General features: G+C 48.0%; 1 protein-coding gene across 1 annotated transcript in view; it reads left to right on the forward strand.

The window, feature by feature from the left end:
* Nucleotides 1-19,913, forward strand: part of PPEF2 (protein phosphatase with EF-hand domain 2) — a 38,267-nt gene extending 18,354 nt beyond the window's left edge. The window contains exons 10-16 of the mRNA XM_062198921.1: nt 759-1,145; nt 4,269-4,454; nt 5,882-6,024; nt 8,977-9,083; nt 11,011-11,174; nt 12,083-12,170; nt 19,660-19,913. Coding sequence (XP_062054905.1) covers nt 759-1,145; nt 4,269-4,454; nt 5,882-6,024; nt 8,977-9,083; nt 11,011-11,174; nt 12,083-12,170; nt 19,660-19,913 — 1,329 coding nt within the window. The remainder of the gene's footprint in view (nt 1-758; nt 1,146-4,268; nt 4,455-5,881; nt 6,025-8,976; nt 9,084-11,010; nt 11,175-12,082; nt 12,171-19,659) is intronic.
* Nucleotides 19,914-20,308: the final 395 nt, after the last annotated feature.

A 20,308-nucleotide genomic window follows, 5' to 3' on the forward strand; every position in this document is an offset into this window, starting at 1 on the left:
CAGGGGCCCAAGCACTTGGGCCATCTTCTACTGCTTTCCCGGGTCATAGCAGAGAGCTGGATTGGAAGTGAAGCAGCAGTTGCAAACCGGTGCCCATACAGGATGCCGGCACTGCAGGCAGTGGCTTTACCTGCCATGCCACAATGCAAACTCCCCCTCCTTTTTAAAATAAAATCCTCTTCTTGATTGGGTCCAGGCTGACAAGTGCCCCCTCCTTCAACTCAAGAGATCACCTGTAGAGCAGCACCCCCTGTAAAGACGCCACTAAGAGCTGCCTCTCCCACAGCCTGGGGCAGGTTTCCCATGCTCCCCAGCTGCGTGCCTCTGCTTTGTTGTAGCATCTGTAAGGCCACAGGCAAGTCGGCAAGGTCTTGCCCTGCAGAGAGCAGCCATCACAGCCTTGTCTAAAAAGGAGTAAGCTCCTAGAGAGAAACAAAGACCCTCCACGGTGGTTCCCGAATCACCTGTGGCGAAGGAGCAGGTTGCATCAATGTCCAGTTTGCCACGGAGCAATATTTTGGAGAAGTCGCAACAAATATGAATTATTAGAAAAATGAAGCTCACACAAAGGAACGTGAGCCCAGGGGGGCCTGTGATTGAAGGTCACGGCCCCACCCAACCACTGAGGCTTTCTCCCAGGGGCAAGCAGGACACAGGCCAGTGCCTGCCTGGGGGCCCCAGGGTTCAGGGCCAACCCAGATGCTCTCTGGACCTCCAGTTCCACATCACCACCTGTCTCTCTTTCTGGACACGTTTAGATCGTCTCCACCATGAGGTACACAACGAGGAAGGAGAGCGAGAAACAGGCAGAGGCGAAGAAAAAAGACGACCAGGCGAGCTGCGCGCAGAGACCCACCCCGTGGTTCCTCCCCCAGAGCCGCTCTCTGCCCTCTTCCCCCTTCCACCTGGGCCCGGTCCCCAAGTCCCCCAAGGCCAACCGGTCCTGCAGCATCCCCTGCAGCAGCCCCCTCACCCGGCAGGAGCTGTCACGGCAGGTGCGGCGCTCCGTGGACCTGGAGCTGGAGCGCTGCTGGCGGCAGGCAGGCTTCCCGGCCGTCGGGGAGACAGAGGAGCCACTCTCCCCCGTGTACAAGGACCTGGACACTGGAGAGCTGCCCACGGCCACTCGGGAGGAGTGGAGGCAGGTAGGTGTGGCCACGGCTGCTTCCTAGACTGGCTGCTGTCAGGTGAGGCAGGGGTGTTTGTTTCCTTTTTTTGCTTTTTAATCAAGATTTGTTTATTTACTTGAAAGGCAGAGTTACAGAGAGGGAGGGGCAGAGGCAGAGAGAGATCTTCCACCTGGAAGATCTTCAGCTGGGCCAGGCTGAGGCCAGGAGCCAGGAGCTTCTTCTGGGTCTCTCACATAGGTTCAGGGGCCCAAGCACTTGAACCATCTTTTGCTTCTTTCCCAGGCACATTAACAGGGAGCTGGATCAGCAGTGGAGCAGCCAGGATGTGAAATGTAGCCCATATGGGATGCTGGCGTCACAAGTGGCGGCTGGCTACATCACAGCACCGGCTCCCAAAGTGTTTGGTTTTCAATATTTATTTTTGTATTTATTTGAAAGGCAGAATGATGGAATGGAGAAATTAGATAGATAAAAAAGATAGGTAGATAGAAGTAAATAGATGATAGTCTTCCATCGACAGGTTCTCTCCCCAAGTGACCAGAGCTGGTGCACACTGAAGCCAGGAGCCTGGAACTCCATCTAGTTCTCACAAGTGGGTGGCAGGGACCCACATACTTGGACCATCCTCCACTGCCCCCCCCATCACTAGGAAGCTGGAGCAGAAGTGGAGTAGCTGGGACTTGAACCAGTGCTCCAATGTGGGATGCTGGCATTTAAGTAGCAGCTTAACCTATTGTGGGACAACACCAGCCCCCTCCTGCCTCCTACTTCCTCTCTCCCTGTCCCTAGGCTTCATTGCTAGTCCAAATGCCTGCCCCTAGGGTATTTTTTAGGGGTTTCTTTCTCTCTTTCTTGTAACACCCCAGAAGGACAATAGCACTTGCCAAACGGCTCATATAGTTGAGCGTTTTATACAGGATAGGCAATGCCTGAGAATACTGATTTCATGAGTCGGCAGCTGCAGGTGAGCAAGGTAAGCTGCGGTTTGTGTCAGCAGGATGCTGCTGGAGCTAGGTCCGGAGGGCTAGTGAGCAGTTTCTGTCCTCTGTCTTCAGGCCTGTAGCAGTGTTACACCTGCACCATCAGGGAGACCCAGGAAGCAGGTATTTCGCTTAGCACTTGGCCACCCTGACACAGCTGCAGTCCTGCCCAAATGGAAGGGGAAGGAGAGGGTCACTGAGGAGACAGTAACAGTGCAGGCCAAGCCAGGTGGCGCCTAGGTAGCACAGTGGCAGGGAGAGCCCTCAGGACACTCTGGTGGTAGTCTGGGGTGAGACGATGCTGGTGATCTCGTGCCATGGTGCTGACAGAACCCCATGAACTTGACCTGCAAAATGGCCATGTCATATGGTTCACCCACTGAGGAAAGATTCAGAATATTCTAAGAGCTGAAAGTAACAGGAACTTTGGACTGTTTGGACGGTGATAAGAAAGAGGAAGAGTCACAGATGGTGAGTTTTTAGGTTATATTCTCCCAGCGTTCTTGATCTGGTCTTCATCACCAGCTTAGACGATATTTTAACTGCAAGTCACTCCTTTTGTTAAACATGACTCAAGGAGCTGGCGCTGTGGCGTAGCGGGCAAAGCCTCTGCCCGCAATGCTGGTGTTATGGGTACTGGTTTGGGTCCCGGCTGCTCCACTTCTGATCCAGCTTCCTGCTACTGGCCTGGGAAAGCAGTAGAAAATGGCCCAAGTGCTTGAACCCCTGCACTTGTGTGGAAGACCTGAAAGAAGTTCCTGGCTCCTGGCTTCGGATCCACGTAGCTCCGGCCGTTGCGGCCATTTGGGGAGTGAACCAGTGGATGGGAGACCTCTTTTTCTCTCTGTCTCTACCTCTCTCTAACTCTGCCTTTCAAATAATAAATAAATAAATCTTAAAATGTAAAACAAAAACACAACTCAATTAATAGTATGCTAATATGTATATATTAATTGTAGTTTTTTCCTTAAAAAGTATGCTAGGAAAATGATTAGATGTCAGCCTTTAGAATATACTATTAATTCATCTAATGGTAAACAGCATATTCCTGAATATTAACAATAGGGTAGAATCTGAATTGCTGGAAAATTCGCTCAGCCCTTCTACAAATTCTTTTTAAAATTCTTAAATTACTGGGATTGGTGCTGTGGTGTAGTGGGTAAAGCTTCTGCCTGTGATGCCAGCATTCCATATGGGCATTTGTGCCCCAACTGCTCCACTTCGGATCCAGTTGTCTGCTAATGTGCCTGCAAAAAGCAATGGAAGATGATCCAAGTGCTTGGGCCTCTGCCACCTACATGGGGAACCCAGCTAAAGCTTGTGGCTCCTGGCTTCAGCATGGCCCAGCCTTGGCCATTGCAGCCATTTGGAGGGTGAACCAGTGGATGAAAAATCTCTCTGTAATTTTGCCTTTTAAATAAATCAGTAAATAAATCTTTTTTAAAAAATCTTAAATTACTTTAGGAAATAAAAGCAATTGTTGGGGGGCATTGTGGCACAGCAGGTTAAGCTGCCACTTGGGATATTCACAGCCCATACTGAAGTGCCTGGTTAGAGTTCCAGCTGCTCTGGGCTTCTCCCTGCTGATGTGCCTGGGAGACAGCAGATGATGGCTGAAGTACTTGGGTTCCTGCCACCACGTCGGAGATCCGGATGGAGTTTTTGGTTCTTGGCTTTGCCTGGCTGTTGCAGGCAGTTAGGAAGTGAACTGGCAGAAGAAAGATCAGTCTCTTTCTCTTGGTATCTCCTCTCTCTCTGCCACTCTGCCTTTTAAGTAAATAAATAAATAAATCTTTTAAAATAATCACAGGGAGGTGCCATTTTAAAAAATAAGCACAGCGTCCTTGGCACTGGAGCCACATCTAGGGCGCTGGCTCATTGATCCAGGCTTCAGCCAGAACAATTGATCAACTTCACACATGGGGCTTTCACATAGATTCATGTGAGTACATACTTGTCAGCTAACATGCACACCCCCCATTTTATGAATAATAAATGTTCCAGAATCTCATGGATCCAAAATATTAGCATATCAACTAGTGGGTGCAAGGACATTTATCCACCTAACACAAATACTTTCAACCTCTTCTTCCTCGTTCTCTTCCGCTTTTGATTGGAACGACTCTGGACACACACAGCTGTCTCTCGGTGCTTCCAGGTCGTGGACATCCTGTGGAGCGACCCCATGGCTCAGGAGGGCTGCAAGGCCAACGCTGTCCGAGGAGGGGGCTGTTACTTCGGGCCTGATGTGACGGAAGCGTTGCTGCAGAAGTACAACCTGCAGTTGCTGATCCGGTCACACGAGTGCAAACCTGAAGGCTATGAGTTCTGCCACAACCGCAAGGTGGGTGCGCCTTCCGCGGCAGCACAGTGCTGCGTGTCCCAGCGTGCTCCGGAGTCCTCGGCCCTGGCCTCCATGAGCTGAGCTTCGGCTCAGAAGACCCGCTTGTACTTGTGACTCACTTGCTCAAAGCAGAGAGAGCCTGCAACTGAGCCTCAGTTTTATGACCTCTTTAAAACCCACAATTGGGTTGAGGTCACAGCTCACCACTAGCCTGAGGATAAGGGGCAGATATGGACCCATTTTATGGATGGAAATATGAGGCTGGTGTCTTCCTAGCCATATGTCTATTCTTTAAGTCGGAGGGCTAACTTGTCTCAAACAAGTTATTACCCACAGGGTGATCGGATTTCTGTTCCCCAGGCAGGGAGCCAGGCTCATGTGTCTTAGGAGCACCATTTAATGACTGCTCTTTGGGCATCTCCAAATCCTACAATGTTTGCTTTAACCTAGTGCCATTAAGAGGAGAAAACAGTTTTCCATGGGAAAAAAGGTTGAGTTCAACTAATATAAGAAATGTTTGGTTAACTGCCTACACAAGTTTCGTGTTACAAGACTTCTGAGAACCTATATTCATTGCAAATCTCCAGGAAGGGAGATTCCATGTCTGGCATTTCCGGCTGTGTCGACCATGGAGACTTTGACAGAGCATCCCGGGAGGCCTAACACTCAGGAGGAAACTCTGTCTTGTGGCACTCTGTTAGCGTTAAGAGCTCACTTGCCTGTTGCTTGCAATGATTATCCAAGTTCATCAGATCCAGTTTGCCTCTTAGCTGAACCAAAGGAGGTGTTTTCTGTGATCCCTACTATTTTTACTTGGGATAAAAGTGTGGAGAATGTCGTATCAGAGTTCAAGTTTATAACTTGAATCACAATTCCTGCCTAATGGTGTTGATGAGTTAAAAAAAAAAAAAAAAGAGAGAGAGAGAGACGAGACGAGGCCTGGGCATTTGGTACAGTGGGTAAGAGGCGGCTTAGGACACTTGCATCCCTTAGCAGAGTACCGGGGTCTTGGTTCCAGCTCTGCTTCTGATCCGCTTCCTGTTAGTGTGCACCCTGGCAGGTGCAGTGGCTGTACTGTACCTGATTGGTACAGTGGCTAAGAGGCCTCAAGGACTTGGGTCCCTGCACCCAGGTGGGAGATGCAAACTGAGTTCTGTGCCCCAGGCTTTGGCTTGGCCTACGTGCAGCTGTAGCAGGCATTTGGGGAGTAAACCAGTGGATTGAATCTCTACCTGTCTCTGTCTTTCTGCCCTTCAAATAAATAAAAATAATTAATTTTTTAAAAGGTAAATTCCTGACCTTGAATATAAAGAGAGACAAGATCCAGAGATGAGTGCAGGAGGAGCAGTGGCTGGCAGGCTGTGTAGGATTGAGGCTGAGGGCTCTGCACTGAGTGTGAGTGCTGTCTCGCTTCTGTTTTGCTTCAGGTGTTAACCATCTTTTCTGCCTCCAACTACTACGAAGTCGGCAGCAACAGAGGGGCCTACGTCAAACTGGGGCCAGCCCTGACCCCACACATCGTGCAGTACCAAGCTAACAAGGCAACCCACATGCTAACCATGAGGCAAAGGTAAGACTTTTATTTTAAAAAAGATTTTAATGTATACAAATTTCAAGTATTTCATATATTCAGATTCAGGAACATGGTGATACTTCTACCCTGCCCTTTCTCCCACCCACACTCACCCTTCTTTCTCCTCCCTCTCACATTCCCACTCTTAATTTTTACAAAGATCTATTTTCAGTTTACTCAGTACTCATAAGATTAATGCTACATTAAGTAAGGAGTTCAACAAATAGTATGAAGGAAAAAAAACCCACTGTTCTTCAACAATTGAGACAATTTCACTCCTCTACATTACCTTTTTGGGTACTCTCATTAGTTACCACACATTGGGAAAACATATGGTATTTGTCTTTTTGGGTCTGGCTTATTTCACTAAATATAATGGTTTCCAGTTGCATCCATTTTGTTGCTACAGATAGAATTTTATTTTATTTTATTACTGCTGAGTAGTATTCCATAGTGTATACACACACACACACACACACATATATATACATATATATATACCATAATTTCTTTATCCAGTCATCAGTTGATGGACATCTGGGTTGATTCCATATCTTAGCTATTGTGCATTGAGCTGCAATAAACATGGTGGTACAGATAACTCTTTCATATGCTGATTTCATTTCCCTTGAGTAAATTCCTGGGAGCGGGATGGCTGGTTATATGGTAGGTCTAAGTTCAGATTTCTGAGGTATCTCCATACTGTCTACCACAGTGGCTTTACCAGTTTACATTCCCACCAATAATGGATTAGGGGACCTTTTTCTCCAAATCCTTGCCAGCATTTGTTATTTTTTGGTTTCTGTATGAGAGCCATTCTAACAGGTGAAATAAAACCTCATTGTGGTTTTGATTTACATTTCCCTGATGGCCAGCATCCTGAGCATATTTTCTTGTGTCTGTTGACCCTTAGAATTTCCTCTTTTGAAAAATACCTGTTCGGCTGGCGCCGCGGCTCAATAGGCTAATCCTCTGCCTGTGGCGGTGGCACACCAGGTTCTAGTCCTGGTCGGGACGCCGGATTCTGTCCTGGTTGCCCCTCTTCCAGGCCAGCTCTCTGCTATGGCCCGGGAAGGCAGTGGAGGATGGCCCAAGTCCTTGGGCCCTGCACCCCATGGGAGACCAGGAGAAGCACCTGGCTCCTGGCTTCGGATCAGCGCGGTGCGCCGGCCGCAGCGGCCATTGGAGGGTGAACCAACGGCAAAGGAAGACCTTTCTCTCTGTCTCTCTCTCTCACTGTCCACTCTGCCTGTCAAAAACAAACAAACAAACAAAGAAAAATTACATTCAGACCAGCTTCAAGCTAAAAGCAATAGCACGTACGAATTCAGCCTCAGCAAGTCAGTCACACCTGCTGCGCAGCAAAATCACCTGTGGAGCTTCAGGAAAATCCCTGGAGCCTCACCAAGCTCTGCCAACTTAGAATCCGCAGGAGTGGGACCTAGCACCTGCGACACCATGTGTCCGTAGGGTTTAGGGGTTGTCTCTACAATGGGGGTCCCTGGAGGGGATCCTACACATGGTGTGTTCTAATAAGCTAATCGAAGATCACCCAGCTCTTTGAAATATTCACTGATTAAATTCATAAGTACAGCAGCACCTGATTTACACAGAAGTCACTTATATAATGACTCGAACCATCTGGAGCCCACTGGAAATACGTGGGAAATGTCTCTGAGCAGCCATAGTCAATGTTTCTGGTCCATGAACTCAAGGTCATGTGCTTTTCCAGAGGCGCCTTCCTTCAGGATCCATTTGCTTTGTTTGAAATGCACTTCCTACAGTCACAGCACAGCCAGCTGTGTTCCTGTCTGCGATGGACATCCTGGTCATGACTGCTTCAGTGGGTGTTTGAGGATTACTGAAATAATCCGTGTGCAGCTCTGTGTTTGCTGTGTGCTTCATAGGGACAGAAGGGCTCAGCAGTCAGGACAGCCGTGGAGGACGTGGCTGAACTACCAGTGACCACCAGTGACCACCACTTACCAGGAAACTGTTCAGATGCTTTGCCTAACTAGCACCTGCTGGTTCTTAAGCTTCTGAACATCTGTAGTTCTTTCACCCTCTGATAAAACCATAAACTCTCTCCAGAAAAAGCACATATGTGCACATACTTACGGGATTTGGGATAAGTTTTAGGTAGTTCACTTTAAAAAAAAAAAAAAAAAAAGAGCCTGGGGAGTTAAAGACTGTTAGATACCTTAAATATCTTAAAATTCAATAAAGATTTTTATCAAAATGATTAAAAGTTTTTTTAAAAGAAAACTTTTAGCACTTGAAAATGTAGGCTATCTGGTTGTTATTTATAAAATGGCTGGTTCTTCGGGTAAAGTATATTTACCTCTTATCTCTTGCTATATTCTTGTTCATCCAGCTATTGATTATTGGGCTGCCTGCTTTGGGCCAAGAGCTGCCCCCAGAATTTCTCATTCCAGTAAGGATGAGATAACTGTGTGTGTTATTTTGTTATTTACAAAGCTTGCCTTCAGTTTAACATCAGAATGAAGTTCAAGGTCAGCATAATGATTAAGGTAGCACATGCCATTTGTTGAGTGCTTTCTGTGTGCCAGGCTTTGTTCCAAGGGCTGCGCTTGAACTTGCTCATTTAGTCTTCATAATACTCCTATGGGGGACGCACCGTTTTTGTCCCTATTTACAGATGAAGAAACTGAGGCACAGAACTAGTAGATTCTTCCCACAAAGGTTCTTTCTCCAGAAGTGCTCGAACCACCATCCTATACCAGGAAGAACAGCAATATCCCCTGAACGGGGCCTCTTCGTGCCGATAGGGAGAAGACGGTGCAGTAGGGAAAACAGACTGCAGCTCTTCCCACAGAACATGAGCTCTGGGGAGGCTGCCATGGTAAAGAGAGAGGAGAAATGCAATTAAAACCCATGACAGTTTCTTCTACCCTAACTTCAAAATGTTCCTTTTCACGTCCTGTCCAGGATCAGCAGAGTGGAGCAGTCGGCTTTGAAAGCTCTGCGGGAGAAGTTATTCGCTCACTCCTCAGATCTTCTGAGTGAATTTAAGAAACGTGATACGGAGAAGACTGGTAAGGCTCACCAAATAGAAATTCAGAGGGGACTGGCGCTGGTCAGAGGATTGCTGTCTCACAGTGGTTTGTAAGCACATTTTTGTTGTATAAATGAATGACCAAAGGTCCACCTAGATTACTTCTTCCATTAAAAATAAATCATTTATTCTTTAGAGAGACAGAGATAGAACTCTCCCGTTCACTGGTTCAGACCCCTAATACCAGCAATGGTCAGAAGTGCTAAAGCCACCAACCACAAACTCAATCCAGGTCTCCCACATGGGCGGCAGGCGTTCAGCCACCTGAGCCTCACCGCTGCCTCCCAGACCCTGCATTAGCAGCAAGCTAGAACCAGGAGCTGGAACTGGACATTGAGCCCAAACACTCGAATGTGGGATGGGGTGTCCCAACTGGAGTTTTACCCTCCAGGCCAAACACCTACCCCTGTTTCCTCCGTGTTACTCAACTTAATGTCCCATTTATTTTTTCTAAATTAAAAAAAAATTTAAGCTTTTAACAGAATATGAATTTTGGCCAAATGTAGATGGAGGAGGTAAAAAGAAATGAAGTCAAAGGAAGAGTGACAAGGAGAATCTGTGTGTAAGGAGAATGCAAGACCAATGACTTGCCTTCGTGTTGTCACGTGTTTGTTACATGTTGATTATCCACGGGAAAATTATACCTTTGCTCAACTCAATGCAGTGTCTAATGGGAGTGATTAAATACAGCCCTGTTTTTAGAAAAGAGGAGCGGTAGCACAGTGGTCAAAATGCTACTTGGGACCCTTGTGTCCCCCTGTCAGAGTGCCTGGGTTGAAGTCCCAGCTCCCCTGCCAGTTCCAGCTTCCTGCTAGCGCACTCCCAGGTAGGCAGCGGCAGTGACTCGAGAGGTTGGGTCCCTGCCACCCACGTGGGAGAGCGGCATTGTTGAGTCTCCAGCTCCCGGTTTTAACCTGACCCCACCTAGGGCACTGTGGGCATTTGGGGTGTGAATGAGAAGATGGGAAATCTCTCCCACTGCTCTCTCTCCCACTGTCTCTCTGACTTTTGAATAAATAAACAGATAAGGAAGACATTTGAAATTCAGATTATCTCTTTAAAATAGCAGTAAAATCTCTTTCTTTTTTTTTTTAAGATTTTATTTGTTTATTTGAGAGGTAGAGTTACAGACAGTGAGAGGGAGAGAGAGAGAAAGGTCTTCCATCTGCTGGTTCACTCCCCATACGAAGGCACCAGCTCAAGCTGGGCCTATCCAAAGCCAGGAGCTAGGAGCTTCCTCTGGGTCTCCCATGTGAGTGCAGGGACCCAAGGACTTGGGCCTTCCTCCACTGCTCTCCCAGGTCATAGCAGAGAGCTGGATCAGAAGAGGAGCAGCCAGGACTAGAACTGGAGCCCATCTGGGATACCGGCACTGCAGGCGGAAGATTAACCTACTGCGCCACAGCACTGACCCCAAAAATAACATTTCTAAATTCATAGCAATATCTTTTTCTACACACATATTGTAGCCTCCCAAGAGTTTCTGCTAATTGTGTATTCTAAGGGATCTCGGAGGTTTGATATTTCCCAACAACTAGTGCTGTGTACATGTAATGGTTTCTGATATTATTTGTAAGAGTCTTGTGTGGCCTCCAGCAGTGTCGGCCACCTTAGTAAATAAACCTTGGGGAAGCCTTATGAAGAATGAATTACAGACAGATGGATACCATACCTTTTGTGCAGTATTTGCCACACTTACACTTCGCAGTGAGGTGGAAACTCAGCTTTGACGGGACAGCCCATGTCTCATCTGGCAAGCCGAGTTTGCAGCCCGCTCTGCTATGACCAGCAAACGTAGACAGAGCCCAGTGTTTTTACTACTGCAGATAGGAAGGAGAAAGGGGGACAGTGCACACAGCGCTGGGCGCGACGCCAGGCTCCTGGGTGACGCCAGCTCTCCGCTGCAGGTCTCATCAGCCTGGGGGACTGGGCCGCGGCGCTGGAGTCCGTGCTGCGCCTGGGACTGCCGTGGCGGATGCTGAGGCCGCAGCTGGTGAGCAGCGCCGTGGGTAACACGCTGGAGTACAAGTCCTGGCTGGAGAACCTGGCTAAGGAGCAGCTGAGCCGCGAGGTAATGGTGCATTCGCGGCCGGGGACAGCACCCTGAGGACCTGCACCGGGGGACAGCCCTTGGTTGAGTCGCCCTGTGTTGGGCTCTATGTTATGATTTCTGGATGCTGCCTCAATGATTCCTCCAAACCACCTGAGAGAGAGAGACCTTATCCCACTATCCCCCCGAGGAGGAAGCTGGCCACAGAGGTTACGTACCTGCTCGTAGCATTCCAGAACTCCCGAGTTCTGACTCGAACTCAGGTCTCTCTGAGTTGAAGGCCCATTTTGTTTTGTTGAGACCATGGTGCCTCCCCTACTTAAAGCATTTATTCAATCAGTACTCACTGAATAGGTCATGGATGAGCGACCTTCGGCTGATACTTAACAAAAGCAGTTTGAAGGTCTTCTGTACCTGGTCATCCCTCTGTGAGACACTCACTCCCCATGGACCCCAAAAATCTGGGCTCAAATCCCTTCTGTGGAAAGGTGTAGTAGTTTGTATATAGCCTGTACATGTCCTTCAAGGCATCTCAAGATGACTTGTAATGCCTACTATAATATAAATACAAAGTTACTGTACTGGATTGTTTCTGGAACAATGACAAGAGAAAATGACGATCCTTCTTCCCCAAAGATGTTCAGTCCTGGGTTGGTTGACTCCATGTGCACAGAGGCCCTGGAGTTAGAAAGCTGACCAGACTAGCAGATGTGTGCGATGGTCACTTGAGTAGATTTTAGAGCATTTTCGTCTTTAGCCTGATGCTTCTCAGACCACTAGAGTACTTGTTAGCCTGAAGAGGGGGGAGGGGTAGAGATGGTTGTTCATCTACAGGTTTTTCCTCAGAGTGTGGCTGACTGTCAGGGTTGACTGTGTGTTAATTACACAAGAGTTAACAAGAAACAGGAAAAACGAATATTTTCTTGCAGAACATACAGTCCAGTTTGCTGGAAACGCTCTACCGAAACCGATCCAACCTGGAGACCATTTTTAGGATCATAGACAGCGACCGTTCAGGTAAAGGCACTCAGTATTCTGTTGCTTCTGGCACAGAGCGGCTGCCTCACCCTGCACCCTTTAGTCTCCCTCCAGGTCCTGATTCATCTCCACACATGCGTTCTTGGAGGCAATGCTTACAGGTGGCAGACAGGAGAAAAGTACTTGAGCCATCTGTGCAGCCCCTGTGGAAGGGACAGGGTGGAGAGGAATGAAGGCAAGCTGATGGAGGGCTGCCACTGCTGCTGCTTTTTTATTTTTAAAGATTTATTTATTTATTTGAAAGTCAGAATTTTAGATAGAGAGGGGAGGCAGAGAGAGAGGGAGAGAGAGAGAAAAAGAGGGAGATCGATCTTCTATCTGTGGGTTCATCTCCAAATGGCTGCAGTGGCCAGGGGAGGCCAGGCCAAAGTCAGGAGCCAGAAGCTTCTTCCAGGTCTTCCATGTGAGTGACAAGGACCCACGGACTTGGGCTGTTCTCTGCTGTTTTCCCAGGCACATTAGCAGGGAGCTGGATCAGAAGATGAACAGCTGGGACATGAACCAGCGCCCATATGGGATGCCAGCGCTGCAGGCAAAGGCTTAGCCTACTATGCTACAGCACTGGCCCCAAATCTTTAATTTTCTTTCCTTCTCTATGGATATGCCTATTCTGGATATTTCATATAAATGGATCATACACTACGTGGCCTTTGTTATCCAGACTCTCATTTAGCAAAATGTTTTCAAGGTTCATCATATTGGCTGCATATATATTTATAAGTGTTATTTCCTCTTGCTGGATTGAACCTTTATCATTATATAATGAGCTTCTGAGTCTCTTTTTACCACTTTTGACATAAGATCTATTTCATCCATTAGAAACACAGCTATTTTTGCTTTCTTTGGGGTTCTATTTGTACGGGTATCACGTTCCACTCTTCACTTCTTTTTTTTTTTTGACAGGCAGAGTTAGACAGTGAGAGAGAGAGACAGAGAGAAAGGTCTTCCTTTACCGTTGGTTCACCCCCCAAATGGCTGCCACGGCCGGCGCTGCGCTGATCCAAAGCCAGGAGCCAGTTGCTTCTTCCTGGTCTCCCATGTGGGTGCAGGGCCCAAGCACCTGGGCCACCCTCCAGTGCCTTCCCGGGCCACAGCAGAGAGCTGGACTGGAAGAGGAGCAACCGGACAGAACCGGCATCCCAACCAGGACTAGAATCTGGGGGTGCTGGCACCGCAGGCGGAGGATTAACCAAGTGAGCCGCGGTGCCGGCCTGACTTTTTTTTTTTTAATCAGAAAGGCAGAGTTAGAAAAAGAGAGATAGGACCTGTGCCACGGCTCAATAGGCTAATCCTCCGCCTAACGGCGCCGGCACACCGGGTTCTAGTCCCGGTCGGGGCGCCGGATTCTGTCCCGGTTGCCCCTCTTCCAGGCCAGCTCTCTGCTGTGGCCAGGGAGTGCAGTGGAGGATGGCCCAAGTGCTTGGGCCCTGCATCCCATGGGAGACCAGGAGAAGCACCTGGCTCCTGCCATCGGATCAGTGCAGTGCACCAGCCACAGCGCGCCTACCGCGGCGGCCATTGGAGGGTGAACCAATGGCAAGGGAAGACCTTTCTCTCTGTCTCTCTCTCTCACTGTCCACTCTGCCTGTCAAAAAAAATAAATAAATAAAAATAAAGAAAGAAAGAAAAAGAGAGAGAGAGAGCGCTCTTCCGTTGGCTGGTTCACCTCCCAAATGGCCACAGTGGCTGGGGCTGGGCCAGGCCAAAGCCTGAAACTTCATCCAAGTCTTCCATGTGGGTGGCCTGGTCCCAAGTACTTGGGCCATCTGCTGCTGCTTTGGACCTAGACCAGAAATGGAGCAGCTGGGACTCCAACAGGAGCCCATGTCGGGTGCTGGCATTGCAGGCAGCAGTGTAGCCTCCTATTATACCACACCACCCCATTCCATTGACATTTAAGGTAATTAGTGGTAGGTAAGGTCTTACTACTCCCATTTAGATATTTGTTTTATATTTTTATTATAGTTCCTTTATTTCTCCATCTCTTATAATCTTCATTTGTAGATAAGCGATTTTCTCTAATGATATACTTGGATTCCATGCGAATTTTTGTAAGTCTTTTTTGGGTTCTTTCTATGTGGTTACCATGAGACTTATAAAAATCTTTTGGTTACAACAAGCTGTCTTGAAATGATAACAACTTAATGTTGGCTATAAAGATGGGGAAAGAGACAAGCAAAAAACAAAGAGAGAAGACATCCTAAACAAGAGCTCTACATCTGTGCTGCATTCCTACCACATTTTGAATTTTTGATGTTACATTTGACTTTTTTTTAAAAAAAGATTTATTTATTTATTTGAGAGGCAGAGTTACAGAAAGAGAGGGAAACACAGAAAGGTCTTCCTTCTGTTGGTTCACTCCCCAAGTGGCTGCAATGGCCAGAGCTGGGCCAATCTGAAGCCAAGAGCCTGGAGTTTCTTCTGGGTCCCCGACGTGGGTGCAGGGGCCCAAGGACTTGGACCATCTTCTACTGCTTTTCCAGACCATAGCAGAGAGCTGGATCGGAAGAGAGGCAGTCGGTTCTAGAACTGGCGCCCATATGGGATGCAGGCACCACAGGTGAATGATAATCTACTATGCCACAGTGCTCTTCAGACATTGCCTATGCCTTAGCATTTCAGTGTAGAGATTATCATTTTTTAATCTTCACAGTAAAGATCCACATGGTCTACACACCATGAATGTGTTTGCACTGTTACTCTTAACCTGGGAGTTCTCTACCTTCTGATAATCTCCTCTTGCTTGCTAGCCTCTTTCTTTCAGTGTCAAGAGCTCCTTTTAGCATTTCTTGCAACATGGGCCTGAAGGAAAGCTTTGCTGGATACAGTATTCTTGGCTGGCAATTCTTTTTCCTTCAGCTCTGTGAAAGTCTTATCCCTGCTTGCCTTTAGGCTTTCTGCTGAGAAGTCTGCAGTCAAGCAAATTGGGACCCTTTGTGTGTTACTTGCTTCTTTCTTTCTTTTTTTAAGATTATTTATTTATTTCAAAGTCATAGTTAGAGAGATATCTTCCATCTGCTGGTTCATTTCCCAGATGACTACAGCGGTCACAGCTACGTAGATCTGAAGCCAGGAGCCAGGAGCTTCTTCCGGGTCTCCCACCTGGGTGCAGGGGCCCAAGGACTTGGGCCATCTTCTACTGCTTTCCCAGGCCACAGGAGAGAGATGGATAGGAAGTGGAGCAGCTGGGACATGAACCTGTGCCCATATGGGATGCCAGCGCTGCAGGCAGCGGCTTTACCCGCTATGCCACAGCGCTGGCCCCACTTGCTTCTTTCCTCTTGCAGCTTTGAGAATCTTCTATCTTTAACCTTGCAAAGCTTGACTGTCTTGGGGTAGGCCTGGTTGCACTGATTTTAACTGGTGACATTTGACCTTCCTGGATAGTTGAATATTTTTCAAGTGTGCAAAGTTTTCTGCCATTATCCCTTTGAATATACTTTCTACACCTTTGGCATTCTCAAGTCCTTGAATCCCAGTAACTCAAATGTCTGTTCTTTCCGTGCATCCCATATTTCCCATAAGCGTTTTCTATTCCTCCTGATTCTTTTTTCCTTTTTTTTCTCCTCTGACTGTGGAGCCTGTCGTGAGTTCACCGATTCTTCTGTTTGATCTGGTCTGCTGTTGATGCCTTCCGTTGCACTTTTAACTTCACTTGGTGTACTTTTCAGCTGAAGGATTCTGGCTTGCTTTTGTTTAATTAATTCTATCTCTCTGTCAGATCTCTCTGCTTGAATACCGAGGCATTTCTCTGTGTTCTCTTGGATTTGGCTGCATTTCCATAACACAGCTATTTTGAAATCTTCATCTGAGCATTTGGAAATTTCACTTCCTGGATGGGTTGGCTTCTTGGCTTCCGGCACCTTATTCCGTTCTTTGGGTGAGGCCATGGAAATTCCTGATGCTTGTTGGTGTGCGACATTGTGCGTGGAAGGATTACTCCCAGCAAACCAGCTTCCTTTGTGTCTGGCGGAGAAATTCTTAAGTGTATGTTCTCTGAGCCTATGGATACTTCTGCTATTTCAACACTAGATGGCAGCGTTGGTCGCAGTTTGCCCCAGGTCTGCTGTTGATGTTTCAGTCAGTCCTCCGATCTTCGGTTGATTTGTTATTGTTCAGTATGAACAAGGGAAATGCCCCAAAAGGGGTAGTCAGACTTGTCCTGTGTCTACAAAAGCCACAGTGCTCCATCACATCTGGAGCCCTCAGCCCACCAGGACCGGTGCAGCCTGGGGTGGGACCAAGGCTCCCCCTGCTATGACCTGTGTGCAGCTGGGGTGGGCTCACTGTCCAGTGCTGCACCCATCAGCCAGTGGTGATGTTGGCTGGGTGTAAGGCTGTTCAGCCGGGAGCTCAGAGCTCCACTGGGCACTGAAGCAGGAACCAAGGCTCTGTGTGCAGGCGCTGACCTGGGGACAGGCACCCTTAGGTTCTGCTCAGTGATGGGGTTCGCCAGCCTGGCATTGAGTCCCAAGAGTCCTGTGCTGCTCAGCTTCCTTGCAGCCCAAGGTTGTGGGTACGGTGATGGAGACAGCCCCTTAGTTACTCAGGCAGGCCCTAGGTCACACGTGCGTCTCAGGGTCGCCAGGCGGCACTGGGGCTGCCACACAACAAAACAAATCTGCACACCAGGCTGCACGAGGCAGGTGCTGCCACACAACAAAACAAATCTGCACACCAGGCTGCACGAGGCAGGTGCTGCCACACAACAAAACAAATCTGTCTCAGCAGAGCGCAGGCTTCTGCCTGAGTCCAGGGCAAGTCCAGAGACCATCCACGGGCACTTGCCTGGGGATGGAAACCATTAGGATCTGGCCAGTGTGGGGTTTTACGAGCCCAGCTCTGAGTCCCAAGACATAGTCCTGTGGCCCCTTGCTGTCTGCCCAAAGTTCATGGAGCGTGGTACGGGCAGCCCCCTGGCCACCCACACTGGCCACAGGCTGGTCACAGCTGGCTCTGACAGTCACAGGTTCCCTACAAGTGTCACCACTCCATACGCCCTGGAGCTGGGGGAGGGGTGACGTGGGCAACTCTCTCCTTGCTCTCTTCACTGTGACTGTTCTTATAACAACATGAGGTGCATGGTCTCTCGCTTGGCTTCCACGGCTCTTGGGAAGGTAACTTGATGAACTTGTGTGTGTGTCTGTGGGGAGGTGTCCTTGGAGCCTCTTACTCAGCCGCCATCTTGGTTGTGACTTCACATGATGGTTTAGAGTTTCATTTCCTCAGTGACTGATGGTGGTAAGCACTTTTACGTGGGTTTAGTGGGCATTTGTCTATCTTCTTTGGAGAAATGTCAGTTAAAAACCTTTAGCTCCTTTTTTTAGAATTCAGTTAATACCATTTTTAGTTTTTACCAGATACAATATAGTTTATAGATACAATTCTTTTTTTTTTAAGATTTATTTATTTATTTGAAAGGCAGAGTTACATAGAGGCAGAGAGAGAGAGAGAGAGGTCTTCCATCTGCTTGTTCACTCCCCAAATAGCTGCAACAGCCAGAGCTGTGCTGATCCGAAGCCAGGAGCCAGGAGCCTCCTCCAGGTCTCCCACATGGGTGCAGGGGCCCAAGGACTTGGGCCATCTTCTATTGCTTTCCCAGGCCATAGCAGAGAGCTGGATTGGAAGTGGAGTAGCCGGGACTCACACTGGCGCCCATAAGGGATGCTGGCACTGCAGGTGGTGGCTTTACCTGCTATGCCACAGCACCAGCCCCCCTTTTCTTTCATTTTTGAGATAACGTATTTTTTTTTTTTTTTTTTGGACAGGCAGAGTGGACAGTGAGAGAGAGAGAGACAGAGAGAAAGGTCTTCCTTTTTGCCGTTGGTTCACCCTCCAATGGCCGCCGCGGTAGCGCGCTGCGGCCGGCGCACCGCGCTGTTCCGATGGCAGGAGCCAGGTGCTTATCCTGGTCTCCCATGGGGTGCAGAGCCCAAACACTTGGGCTATCCTCCACTGCACTCCCTGGCCACAGCAGAGAGCTGGCCTGGAAGAGGGGCAACCGGGACAGGATCGGTGCCCCGACCGGGACTAGAACCCGGTGTGCCGGCGCCGCAAGGCGGAGGATTAGCCTGTTGAGCCACGGCGCCGGCCGAGATAACGTATTTTTAATGAAGCTTGATGCGTCACCAGATAAGAAGTTCAACAAGTAAAAAGCAAAAAGACTTTGGTTTAGTGGGAATATAGGCAAGGGCTATAAAAGTATCAGGTCTACTTGTCTTTTTATTTGAGTTGCAAGAATAATTTACATATTCTGGTTACTGGCATGATACCAATATATGGTTTTCAAATACTTTTTCTGATTTGGGGAGTTGTCTTTTTACTTTCTTGGTAGTGTCCTTTGATGCACAAAAGTTTTTAACTTTGCAGAAGTTCCATTTGTATTTTCTTTTGTTGTTTGTGCTTTTGTGTGTCATATCTAAGAAACTATTGCATAACCTATGGTGACAGATTTGTAGCTATGTTTTATTCTAAGAGTTCTAAGGCTTTAGCTCTTACATTTGGGCTTTTTTATCCATATTGGGTTATTGTTGTATACAGTAGGAGGTAGGGGTCTGACATCATTCTTTTGTGTGCATGTATCTGGTTGTCCTCATAATTGTTGACAAAAACTGTTCCCATCAAATAATTTTGGAACTCTTGTTAAAAAAAATCCATTGGCTATGGATATATGGTCCAAAGACTTTTCATTAGGAGAGTAAATGAAAATGTGTTTGGAATGATTTAATGCAGTATTTCTCAGCAGTGATACTATTGGAAATTGGTGATGGGTAGTTCTTTGTCTTGGGCTTTGTGTTGAGCATTGCAGGGTAACCAGCAGCATCCCTGGCCTTTATCTATGAGATAGCAGTGGCATCCCATCTTCACCTCAATTGTGATCATCAGAAATGTCTCCAGACTTTGGTGCTGGGGTCATGGCACAGCCACTTGCAACACTGGCATCTGGTGTTGGAGTGCTAGTTTAAGTCCCGGCTGCTCTGCTTCCAATCCAGCTCCCTGCTGGTGTGCTAGGGAGGGCAGCAGAGCATGGCTTGGGTGCTAGGGCCCCTACCACCATGTGGGAGATGAGGATGGAGTTCCTGGCTCCTGCCTTCAGCCTGGCCCAACCCTGGCTGTTGAGACCATTTGGGGAGTGAACTAGCAGATGGAGAGTCATTCTCTGTCTCTCCCTCTCTCTCTGTTGCTCTATCTTTCAAATAAATTGATATACCTTTAAAAAAAAAAAAAAAAAAACCTGTGAGTCCAGACATTGTTCAATATCCCCTGAAGGGAAGAGAAAAAAATTGCTCCCAGTTGAGAACCACTGGTGACGTAGCAGCTTCATGTGATCCCCTTTTAACTAAATATAGGGCTTGGGAGTCTTTCTCCTTTTAACAGAAGAGAGCAGGTGACCTTGTAAGGATGTCACAGGAAATGAACGTTGAAATCTAGACGGACTCACTGGGGAGTCCTCTTGCCTCCGGTCCAGGGTTCATCTCGCTGGATGAGTTCAGGCAGACTTGGAAGCTGTTCAGCTCTCATATGAACGTTGACATCACAGACGACTGCATCTGCGACCTTGCCCGGAGCATCGACTTCAACAAGGATGGCCACATCGACATCAACGAGTTCCTGGAGGCTTTCCGCCTCGTGGAGCGGTCCTGCTCCAAGGGCAGCGCCTCAGACGGCTTGCCCGGCACGGACGCTGCCAGCAGTGGCCCTGGCAGGCCGGGAGCACCCTGAGAACAGCCTGCTGCTCAAAGCCCATGGTGCCTCCTGGGCAATGCCAAGCTCCTGGCTGGCTTATCTGCCTCTTCGCAGAGACTGGTGGAACTTCATGCTGAGAATTTGCTGGGAAGTATGCATTGGAATCCCTGGTGCAGACAGACGTGGTGGTGGTGGGGGTTGTGTCTATTTTCACAGGTGCCCCAGCCCCATCTCAGAATCTTTACAAAGCAAAAGCCAGGTAAAAATATTTTTAAACTTTGAAATCTACTCCAGTTCCAAACCACTTCAACCTCCTCATTGCTTTGATTTTATACCTTTTATTTATTGTTTAAAATATGTCATATTGGTAAAGTTATGAAAAATTGTATGTGTAATCCCATGACCCAAACATATAGACTTTTAAAAATTAT

Source organism: Lepus europaeus, chromosome 8 (genome assembly GCF_033115175.1).
Source record: "Lepus europaeus isolate LE1 chromosome 8, mLepTim1.pri, whole genome shotgun sequence".
Classification (NCBI taxonomy): domain Eukaryota; kingdom Metazoa; phylum Chordata; class Mammalia; order Lagomorpha; family Leporidae; genus Lepus; species Lepus europaeus.